The sequence below is a fragment of the Dromiciops gliroides genome, chromosome 1 (genome assembly GCF_019393635.1).
Source record: "Dromiciops gliroides isolate mDroGli1 chromosome 1, mDroGli1.pri, whole genome shotgun sequence".
NCBI classification, from domain to species: domain Eukaryota; kingdom Metazoa; phylum Chordata; class Mammalia; order Microbiotheria; family Microbiotheriidae; genus Dromiciops; species Dromiciops gliroides.
The window spans coordinates 30409823-30421910 of NC_057861.1; the positions used below are offsets into that span (position 1 = coordinate 30409823).

Consider the following 12088-nt stretch of genomic DNA (forward strand, 5'->3'; position numbering starts at 1 on the left):
TCTCTGTTATCCTGGAAACAATAGGAAGTCAGTTAAGTAGACGAGTCACACGGTCAGATCTAGACCTAGGCAAAATTACTTTGGCAGCAGGGTGTGGGATGAACTGGAGTGGAGAGTGGAGTGGGGAGAGGCTGCTGCTGCAGTGAGTCTAGGTGAGAGGTGTTGTGGGGGGTGGAGAGACGCAGGGAGACGCGAGTGGGAGGTAGAAAAGGCTAGATCCGGCTGCGTAAGTCAGGGTGAAGGGGAATGAGGAGTCGGGCATAATACCAAGGCGGGGAAGATGATGGCGTTTTCCGCAGAAATAATAACGTTTGAAAGCTTTGGTCGTCACGTCTCATCTCTACCACTGGGGATTGTTGTTCCGTCGTTTAAGTCACCTCTGACTCTCTGTGACCCCACTTGGGATTTTCTTGGCAGAGAGACTTGCAGTGGTTTGTCTATTTCCTTCTCCAGCTCATCTGACAGATGGGAAACTGAGGCCGATAGGGTGAAGTGACTCACCCAGGATCACACAACTAGGGAAATGGCTGAGGCTAGACTGGAACTCAGGTCTTCCTCACCCCAGGCCTGGCACGCTATCCACCGTGCCAGCTAGCTGCCCCACCACTGTGGATACAAAAGGAAAGACAGTCACTCCTCTCAAGGAGTTTACAATCTAATGGGAGGGAGGAAGCAACCCCCTGTTGCCTCTTACTGGAGGAGCCTTGAACTCCAAAACCTCCTTTTAAGGAAGGAACTCGGCTTAGGAATCCACTGGTTGCTCTACTTTGGGATTTCTTTGACCCTCCCCCAACCCTACTAACCTCCTTTCCCTTTTAAGTTTCCTTTAGGGTATCATCTTCTTCCCCCATTCGATTGTAAGCTCCTTGAGGACAGGAACTTTTTTTTTTTTTTCATATTTGTACCCCCGGCACTTAGCACAATGCTTGCCACATCATAGGCACTTAACAAATGTTTATTGACTCTTCTTGGCTATTGAGGAGACAGTTTGAAGGGAACAGAATGAATTCTGTGATTTTCCTAAAGCTCAGGTCAGATCACGTCTCTCTCTCTCTCTCTCTCTCTCTCTCTCTCTCTCTCTCTCTCTCTCTCTCTCTCTCTCTCTCTCTCTCTCTCTCTCTCTCTCTCGACTCCCTCGGCTCCTTATTGCCTCCAGGAGCAAGTGCAAAATCCAGTTTGACATTCAAAGTCTTTCATGATGTAGCCCCCTCCTCCCTTTCCAGTTTTCTTACACCTCACTATCCTCTATCTCTCAGCTCCAGGCATTCTCTCTACCTGTCTCCCATTCTGTTCCCCTTCCTCCAATCCAACTACAAACACCACCCCCCCCCCCCCACCCCCCGCTTCTTTTAAATCCAAACTAAAGTCCCACCTTCTACTGGTAGCCTTCCCTAATCCTCCTTTTAATTCCACTACCTTCCCTCCGTTAAGTATTCACTATTGTTATGGGCCCTGAGGACCCCAGAAGTTCTCCGGGGCACATAAAAGAATCTTCTCCTTGAGAAACTAAACCAGAGGATAGACACGCCTAGAGAGATAAGGGAAACCAGATCAAGCTAGCTCCGCAACCCCCACCCTTCATTCTAGTCTCCCTCAACCCTGGGGCGATAAGATTAGGTGTGGCTGCTTCCTTTGTGTCCGGAAGAGATGGCTTGGGAGATCTGCAGCCACCCCTCACCCAACTCCTCCAACCACCACCAGTGGGGGATGATCCTCCCTCACTAAAGGAACGTTCCACAGTCGGATGGTCACCCCCATCAGTCCTCTATAAAAGTAGCTGCCAGTCTCCTGCTCGAGGAGATTGGTATCTCAGAACCATATGCTTTGTGCCATGCCTCTCTCCCCATGAGAAGTCCAAGGATTTCTCTTGGTTTCCCTTCCCTTCCCTTCCCTTCCCTTCCCTTCCCTTCCCTTCCCTTCCCTTCCCTTCCTCAGCCCTGAAATAAACTACCATCTTATTCTAACTGCTTTTGTGTGCAAGAGGGTGTAATTCTTTAAAGAGGAATTCCTAAGGACCCCAAACCCCTAGCCCCTACCCCAAACCCTTACCCCATTTCCCCCGTGACATTATTTATCCTGTATGTGACTTATTTTGTATATATTGTTTGCAAACAAGTTGTCTTTCATATTAATTTGTGAGCTCCTTGGGGGTAAGAACTATCTTTTGCTTCTTTTTTTTATTTCCAGTGCTTACCCAGTGCCTGGCGCATAGCAGGCACTTCAAAAATGTTTGTCGATTGAATCTGTTCAGACTTGTTGCCTTTGCAGTGTCTTCAGATCACCCGATTTGAAAAATCCAATGGACAAAATTGGTGAGTTAGTACTGAAATTCAAGGGAGAGGCTGGGGCTGGATCTGAAGTCTTCTGTATTGAGATGATAGTGAAATCCATAGGGGCTGATAAGTTTACTAAGAGACAGTGTGCAGAGGGAGAAGGAAGTAGGGCCCAGTACAGATCTTTGAGAAACACCCACAGCATTATGTTGCCATTGGGATTACAAGGCAGCAGCACAGGAGACAGGGAAGGATTGGTCAGGCAAGTATGACATCAAAGTAGGACGTCAAAACCCATGTAAGTGTGTGTATGTATTATGTATGTATGTATATATATATATGTATGTGTGTGTTTATATTTTGTTGTTTTCTTGTTGTCCTTCATTCTCAAAGAGGACCATGACACGGGGAGGTGATGTCATGATTTGCAGTGAATTGGATGTGAGTGAGGGCCGTGTAAAGTCACCAACCTCACTTTCTCCTCCAGAGTCATCTGGATCCAGTGGCAAGATATACATCAGGACGACTGGAGATGCCCCAGGATAAGAAGAATGCCAAGAAATATGGAGATCATTATACAAAGTGATATAAAGTGAGGACAGAAATACAACTAAGAACTGTTTAATGTATGAACATATATACATAATTAATATGTATTATATATGGCAAGAAATGACTGGAAGAGATTGAAAGGAGACAGAAAATAAATTGATGGTAATTATACATACATATATATGTGTATGTATATATATATAATTTTTTCTCAATTACATGTTAAAATAATTTTTAACATTTTTTTAAACTTTTGAGTTCCAAATTCTATCTCTTCTTCCCTTCCTTTTCTCCCCTCTTCCTGAGATGTTAAGCAATCAGATATAGGTTATACATGCACAATCATGTAAAACATTTCCATATTAGACATTTTATACAAGAAGACTTGAATAAAAGCAAGAGAATGAAAGAGAGAAAGTGAAAAATAGCATGCTTCAGTCTATATTGACATCAGTTCTTCCTCCGAAGGTGAATAGCATGCTTCATCCTGAGGCCTTTAGAATTGCCTTGGATCATTCATTGTATTGCTGAGAACAGCTAAGTCATTCACAGCTGATCATTGTACAATGTTGTTACTGTGTACAATGTTCTCCTGGTTCTGTTCACTTCACTTTGCATCAGTTCATACAAGTCTTTCCATGGTTTTTCTGAAATCATCCTGCTTGTCATTTCTTATGGCACAATAATATCCTGATGGTAATTATTCTTTTTTTTTTAAATGGGGCAATGAGGGTTAAGTGACTTGCCCAGGGTCACACAGCTAGGTGTCACGTGTATCTGACCGGTCTATGGCATCATTAGTCAGTTGCCCAACATAAGGAACAACTAAGTGACAATTGGTGAACCTAGGAGGCAGGATTTGAACCAGGGTCACCCTGATCCCAAGTCTAGCTCTCTACTCACTACACCATCTCCTTATTCATCTCTAGTGTTGATGGGAGCTAAATAATGACTCCCGTTTATATAATCCAATGGTTCTCTGAGGACCCCCTGGAGTGATTGCAACAGATCTACAAATCCACGGCTAACCTCTGCCATTTTGAACTTCTTGCCGCTCCAACAAAATACAAGAGCAGTCCCTGGCAACAGCACCATGTGGGGAGTCCTTGGAATTTGGGGACATCAAAAGGGGGCCCTGGGGGCAGCTAGGTGGTGCAGTGGATAGAGCACTGGAGTCCGGAGTACCTCAATTCAAATCTGGCTTCAGATGCTTGACACTTACTAGCTGTGTGACCCTAGACAAGTCACTTAACCCCAATTGCCTCACAAAAAAAAAACAAAAACAGAAACAAAAAGGGGGTCCTCATCCTCAAAAAGGGCCGGGAGCCCCTGGTAGAGAAATGTTAGGGTTTAGCTCTGCACCAAGCACTGGACGTGTTTCCAAGAGTTTTCACAAGGGAAGGTCACTCCTGCTTCCTCAAAAAAAAGAAATGGAAAAGCAGGTTATTGCCCAGGCTACCTTACCCACTGGTCAACATGAACCTTAAAATCATCCTTTCTCTCTATACAAACTCTTCTGCTGCTGCTTCACCATCACCCCCCGGATCCACAAGACAACTACCCTTCCATCCAGCCAGTGAAGAATCCTATCTGTCTGATTCCTCCTTGTTCTTCCTCCACCCACCCAGGCTTCCAGGGAATGCTGGGACACCTTGCCATTTCTGACTATGTCTGCCTTGAGATCACTCTGCAGCTTCTGTTGCTAAGATTCTTCCCATTCTGTCTTTTTCTGGACTTCCTGAAGATAAGGGAACTATAAACACTCTGCCGTGTTCCAGCAGCAAACAGATTTGGTTGGCACATTCAGGTCCAGTGCAAAGAGCCAAAGTAAATCAGGGCCATGGCCAGGCCAAGCTGGATTGAGAATTGGAGCCCCTGACTTTGAACCCTAACCATGTGACCCACGAGCAAGCAAGCCATCTATCATTTCCCGGTGTTAGCATTCTCTTCTGGAAAATGCCCTATATGGGCCACCAAGTGGCACCATAGTGCACAGAGCGCCAGGTCTGGAGTCAGGAAGACTCCTCTTCCCAAGTTCAAATCTGGCCTCAGACACTTACTTATTAGCTGGGTTACCCTGGGCAAGTCACTTCACCCTCTTTGCCTCAGTTTCCTAATCTGCCAAAAGATCTGGAGAAGGAAACGGCAAACCACTCCAGGATCTTTGCCAAGAAAACCCCAAATGGAGTCACAAAGAGTCAGATGCAACTGAAATGACTCAGCAACAAAAATATGAACTTGAAAATACAGGGTCTCCCAGAAACCTCAGGATAGTTTTAAGCTTCAGGTAGTGTTATTGGTTTAAATTACCACTACTGGGGGCGGCTAGGTGGCATAAAGCATCGGCCCTGGATTCAGTGGATAAAGCATCGGCCCTGGATTCAGGAGTACCCGAGTTCAAATCCGGCCTCAGACACTTGACACTTACTAGCTGTGTGTGTGTGACCCTGGGCAAATCACTTAACCCCCATTGCCCCACAAAAACAAAAATAAATTACCACTACTACTACTTAAGGTAACTCGAAGAGGTTGGGTGCAGGCTGCCTTCAACCGTTTCAGAGAGCTCTACTCAAGAGAAAACACTTTTCATCCAACCAGGGACCAAAGCTGGAATGTACACTGAAATAAATGGCTTCTGGTTGGTCCCTGTTGCTTTATAAGGATGTCTGGAGGGCAGCTGCTGTTAGGATTTAAAAACACAAGGGTTTTCTGCTAGTTCTCAAAAGGGACATGCTAAACAGCACAGGCCTCGACTCAAGAGACCCGAGATATACAATGTGCATTTGAGCAATAGCACACATGGAACTGACTCCTTGTGGTTCATTCCTTTGGACTCACGTCACTCATGGTTAAGGGTTTTTGTACCTGATCATCAATGTTGTTAAATATGGAGAAAGTCCACAAATGCACAGATACAAGACAATGGACACTCAGGATCTCTGAGTCACATTTTTTTGGAGTCATCATTATTCTAGGCCCTCAGACCCACAAACAAACCTAGTGCTTTAGAAGAAAATCCCAAGCCACAAACCAACCACCAAAATTGGCCAGCACAGAAGAGCTGGTCTTGTCTGGGTTTGTTTGCTAATTTCATGAGGCTGATCGGATTTAGGATCATGGGATCAAACGCTATAAGGGGCCTGGGAGATCATTTATCCCATTCCCTTTGAAAGGGGAAGGCCCAGAGAAGCTGGGCTTTACCTTAGGCCACAAAGGCAGCACTTACATTCCAAGACAGGTCCTCTGGTTCCACAACCAGTGATATTCCCATTTAGGCACAATGCCACCCCACATTCTTTATAACCTAGGATAAGTGGGTCATCTGCTGTGGATTTGTTGTTTGCAATTTCTAGATTGTTGTTGTTGCAGTGATATTTTTGGAAATCAGGTCTGCTCCAAGTAAATCACAAGTAAATCAATAAGCATTTTTAATCATATGATTTCAGACACTGGGACAGCTCCTGATGATATAAATAAACAGAGTCCCTGCCCTCAGGAAGCTTACACTCAATTACAACTAACCTTGTATTCTTCTTCTTAACAACCGGTTAGGATATTTCCAAATTCTGGATTATGTGTTCTGGTTCTTCCGTTCTGCCCCTCTCCTCACACTCCTGCCCCCTCTTCTCCATGGTTTTTTTAGTTGGCAATCCCTCATTTTCCCTCTTGGCTTCCTGCCTCTTCCCTGTCCGCTGAAGGCATTTCCATCATTTCCTCTGAGACATCTTGTCTCTTGAAGCTATATTTTAGCTGGGTTTCACTCCCTTTCTTCCCATCTTCCTCTCCCTGGGCTTTCTCCCAGAACAGGGGAGAATCAACCAACGAAGTCATTTATGCAGGTGTGAACAATTCCCAACATGCGGGGTGCGGGGATGCGGGGAATCAGGCTTAGAAAGAATGCAATCTCTGCCACTTCCAATTCTTTGCTAATGCAGCCAATATTTAACAACAACAAAAAACCCCAACAACAATAATCTCTGCCATCACAGTCTGGAGGGATGGAAGGAGGGAAGGAAGAAAGAAGCCCTAGATCTACTTTCCAGCAACAAGATGAAAGGGAATGAGCTAAACTAAAGGCAGTCCTTTTATTGATAAGTGGATTCCAGTAAGACACAAATGATTGCACAAAAAAATACATCATTGAAAAGGTGAGGAGGAAAAACACCGCCAACCAGGCCGGACAGGGCCAGCCCTGAGCTAGAGGTGGTTGACCAAGGGCACCCCATGAGACGGAAGCTCCTGGTGTAACTGACGAAAGAGCATGGCACATCTGTTCCTCTCCTGGGCTCTGCCCAGCATGTGGTAGAGCCTGGCCTGGAAGTAAAGAACGTCTCTGATCTGCTCTTTGCAATCCACTTTTGCAAAGTAATTCTTGGCTTCATTTAGGTTCAGGATGGCCGACTCCCAAGCTGATGGAAAAAAGGGGAAAGTCCCTTTAACTCAGTTAATGAGGGGAATCTCTTTACAGCCCAGTAGGCTTTTCAGGCTTGAACTGGAGTTCTACCTGCTGTTTGTTTCCCTGGATACATTTCTATTCCTCTTCCTCCTTAAAATAATCTAACTCAGGCTTTAGATTTCTGAAGTAAGCTTCAAGCCCTCAGCTTCTCACAGTACTTGGCTCTATGGAGGATAAGTTACTCACGTATTTACTTTAAAACCCCCAACCCCATTCTTTCTATAAGCACTGTGAGCCTTTTGTGAAAGCCTAACAAAAGTCTCTGAAGACTCAGCGCAGAAACCACTGTCCTAGCAGAACACACTCCCTTCTACGGGCACCTGACTGGAGAGACTGGCCTGAAGGGAGCCCCCAGGAGGACTGTCTTGACTCTACCTTCTACTTTCTTCTGGGGATCATAGGAAGCAGCAGAAGCAACTTGGCACTTGGCCACCAGAAACATAGCACGCCCTTTGTCCAGCACAGCCCCATCTGCTAAGATAGGCTCGATGGCTGTGTGTAGGATGTTCAAGGCCTGCTCAGGAATTCCAAGGATAAGCTGGAAAACAACAACAACACATCATCACACAGTGCGTCTGAACAACCCCCAGGGCCACTTGACAGCTCTGGTTCTGCCCCCTGCCCTTCGTCACTGTGCTCTTTCCTCTGGTTCCCACTGCCTCTGAAAATACGATGCTACTGTGAGAAGAGCTGATAGGAAAATGGTCACTGAAATCATGGAGAAATGGGGGAAGGAAAGGTGGGCGGAGGGTCATCCATGCTATAGAAAGGTTCTTGGTTTGGGGGGGGGGGCCCACTGTGCAAGTACCCTTTAAATAACTCCTCCTCCAGGGAATCCAAAATGATGGGACTGTCCAAGGCCTTTTCAGGACCCCAGCTGAGCTGCCCCAAGACGGTTTCCACAGGTCACACATTTCACACATACATTGTTTGGCCTTGAACTCTGGGAAATGTACGACCAACCAAGGAAGAAGTGATGGATTGTCCACATGCTGCCATGGTGACCAGGAAACGCTGTCAGACTGACGGGAAACCCTCCAGCATGAGGAGAGAAATGCTCAGGATGAGACGTGCAATGTGCATGGGGTGGAGAGAGGCAACCAGACTGAGGAATATCAAGGATCCCCAAGATCATCAAAGCACTTCTGGGACAAGCCAAAGTCTGTCTCTCTGACTGACTAGCAGAGACAAAGTGATTCCAAGGGAACAACGAGGCAAGAGCAGCATGTGCAGGCCCAGTGAGCCCAGGCTCGGCTGCTGTAGCACCAGCCTCTCTGGACCACTCCACTGGCCACCAACAGGCAGTGCGATCTCACAGCGTCCCAGAGGGTAACAGGATCCCTAGTCAGCCTGCGGGAGGACACACTGTGAAACCAGAGGTCAGCTCACCTGGGAAAAAGCCAAGCTCAGCACGGTCTCCGAGGCCAGGTACTGCAGCCGGTATTCCCTGGCCAGAGCCAAGGCCTGCAGCAGGACTGGTAGGGCGATGGTGTGACACGAGGACCTCCAGTACAGCTCCGCCACGGCCAGCAGAACACTGTCCCAGAAAGAGGAAAACAAACAGGGACCCCATGAGCAGAGAGGCCCTCCCCTCGGCCCGGGCGACCACTGCCTCCGCTCCACCATCGGCACTCACTCACTCACTCACTCACGCCTTAGTCTTGGGCCTTCACTGCCATTTGTCAACAGAACACTCTTGGCTCCATCTTCACTCAAAGCTGATTTGTGTGTCCCCCCCCCCCTTACTGAAACTGAAAGCTGGCATCTTGTTTACAGAGGAAACGAATTCATTCCAGATGAATTAAAGAGGAGGCTGGAAAGTGACCTCGGCCACTTCATCAGGGACCAGCATCACTCAGCAAAGACCCAAACAGCCATTTCCTCTCTAAAAATAGTTTACAACAAGCATTTGGCTAGAAACCCCGACTGTCATAAGCCTGTTTTCAATCAGCTGTTTAGATAGGAGTGACCACTTTTTAGTTTAAACATCAGCCCTCAAACCTGCCGGGCTGGATCAGACATGACATGCAAAGGGCCTCCTACCTAATCATCATTTCTGTGTTCTTCATCTTCTGACAGTGCACCAACAACTTCTGCAAAAGCTTGTGAGCCTCAGACATCTGCTTCTGGGCTTGCAACACAATGGCCTTCCTGTGACAAGAAGAGAAAGGCACCCGAGGGCATTAGGGAGAGGCCACAGAAGGGTCTTCAGCCTCTGCCAGGGCGCCCAGTCTTCCCCATTAGACTGTAAACTCCCCAAGGGCAGAGCCTGTTTCTGCAGTCTCCTCCTCGTGACATCGCCGTGCTTAGCCCAGAACTCAGCTGGCAGGGAGCACCTTGGTCTGCAAAGCAGAATCCTACTTGGTGCCATTTCGAAAATGCTGGAGATACTAGAAAATTCATCGCCGACTCATTCTTCAAGGCTCCATCAAGTCCTACCCCCAACATAAAGCTTCTCCATTGCCACTGAGCCCCTGTATTGTACTATCAGCCTATCACAGATTGTCCTGGGCCAAAAATTCTCGAGGAAGGCCCCAGCACACTGGCTGGGCCCCATGGAAGATTTATGGAGAACATGGACACGAGGCTCACAGGATGAGAAGAGGGCAGGTTTCAACTGTACCCTCACAGGATGCTGCCATTATTTTACTGAGATCATGAACCAATCTAACTTGATAGGATACAGCCACTAGTGTCCAATTTTCAGTAAAATACCATTTATTTTTTGTTTTTTTATTTTTTGCAGGACAATGAGGGTTAAGTGACTTTCCCAGGGTCACACAGCTAGTAAGTGTCAAGTGTCTAAGGGCAGATTTGAACTCAGGGCCTCCTGAATCCAGGGCTGGTACTTTATCCACTGCTCCACCTAGCTGCCCCCAATACCATTAATTTCAATTTTTTTTAAAAAATGGTTTTTTTTAGTGAGGCAATTGGGGTTAAGTGACTTACCCAGGGTCACACAGCTATCAAGTGTTAAGTGTCTGAGGCCGGATTTGCCAGGGCCGGTGCTCTATCCACTGTGCTACCTAGCTGCCCCAATACCATTTATTTTTGTTTTTGTTTTTGTAGGGCAATGAGGGTTAAGTGACTTGCCCAGGGTCACACAGCTAGTAAGAGTCAAATGTGTGAGGCCGGATTTGAACTCCGGTCCTCCTGAATCCAAGGCCAGTGCTTTATCCACTGTGCCACCTAGCTGCCCCCAATACCATTTATTTTTAAGCCAAGTTTTATCAATACCTTTTGTTTTTGGTCATAATTATTTCTAGATATATCCTTCCCCTTATGTCCAAAACCGACCCTTCCTGTATGAGCAGAAACAACTAATACAGTGACCTCATCTGATTCTCTGTATCATTCTGCCTCTTGAGAGAAAGAGGTGGGCTTCGTTATTGGTTATCCTCAACCAAGGTTAGTCATCACGATTACTCAGAATCTAGCTTACTTTTAGTGTTCTTTTCATGTTATGTAGTCTTTATTTACATAGTTCTCCAGGTTCTGCTCCCTTCACTCTGCATCAGCTCATACAAATCTTTCTGAATTCCTCGTAGCCACCATTTCTCACTACATGATAATATTCCATTACATTCAAATATCACATTGTGTTTAGCCATTGCCCCAGTGACAGGCCCTGCTTTAAATTCTTTAATTCGACCAAAGTCTACTATGAATATTTTTGTATATATGGGCCCCACTTGGCAGTTTTTTACCTTCTTTGAGTACATATACAGTAGCATAATAGATGGATCAAAGAGTGTCAAGGATTTAGTGACTTCTATTGCTTAATTCCAAATCATTTTCCAGAATAGCTGGACCAAATCACATCTTTGCAAACAGTATATCAGTTACACCACACAATCCAGTACAATATCATGACAGTAGATAATGGGGTTTTGTACACAAAAGTATTTTGTTCAAAAACTATTTAACGCGTATGTATCTTCCATCCAGTGCTAGGCTTACAGTTAGAAAGATCTAAATTCAAATACTGCCTAAGACACTCACCAGTTGTGTGACCTTGAGCAAGTCACCACCTATCTCAGCTGTGAAATGGAGATAATGAGAGCACCCACCTCCCAAGACTGTTGTGTGGATAAAATGATATAATATTTGTCAAGTACTTTGCAAGCCGTAAAGCATGATATAAATGCAAGCTAGTGATTGTTATCATGAGCTGGTCACTACAGGAAGGGACAATAGCTAATTGCAGGCTTCAGAGCACCAACACAACAGTGACATACAGTACCCACATGATACAATTTTGTCCCTGATGAGGAGATACTTCCGAAATGTTCATATTGACAGGGAGTTCTCAGCCAGAACTCCCTGTCAAAATGAACTAGAAGGGCTGGGAAGGTCAGCAGAATCCATTTTTAATGTAAAAATAATCTAAAGTGAATTCTTAACTGATCATTCACACAAACCAAAACAAAACCAATTAGAAAAACTTCCTCAAGAGTGGGCTCTGGTGGTGCCTGGTTTCTTACCTATACACGCCCTCGATGCTGTTAAGAGCCGTAATTCCTGTTACAAGAGAATCTGCCACATGGTATTTGCCATCGTTCATAGCTCTTCCAAACTGTATTTTCTGCTCACAGAGCATCCACAACTGGAGGGCAAACAAAGAAACAACAACAAAAGAAAAAACACACAAACTGTTCGTTAAGAGAAAAACAGCACTTGTTCCCTGTCCTCACGCAGTGTGGAATCACTCAGGCAGAGATAGCAGAGACAGCAAAGGGCCCTGCTGACTGGCTGAGCGGCCCCCCTCTGCAGAATTCACTCACACCCTTTGCTAAAACTTGCTTGA

General features: G+C 45.8%; 1 protein-coding gene across 1 annotated transcript in view; it reads right to left on the minus strand.

The window, feature by feature from the left end:
* Positions 1-6240: 6240 nt before the first annotated feature.
* ANAPC5 (anaphase promoting complex subunit 5) overlaps positions 6241-12088 on the minus strand; it is a 29478-nt gene continuing 23630 nt past the window's right edge. Inside the window, exons 13-17 of the mRNA XM_043975130.1 lie at positions 11766-11887; positions 9325-9432; positions 8671-8818; positions 7657-7819; positions 6241-7234 (exon numbers count right to left, since the gene is read on the minus strand). Of these exons, the coding sequence (XP_043831065.1) occupies positions 7023-7234; positions 7657-7819; positions 8671-8818; positions 9325-9432; positions 11766-11887 (753 nt within the window). The 3' untranslated portion in view covers positions 6241-7022. The remainder of the gene's footprint in view (positions 7235-7656; positions 7820-8670; positions 8819-9324; positions 9433-11765; positions 11888-12088) is intronic.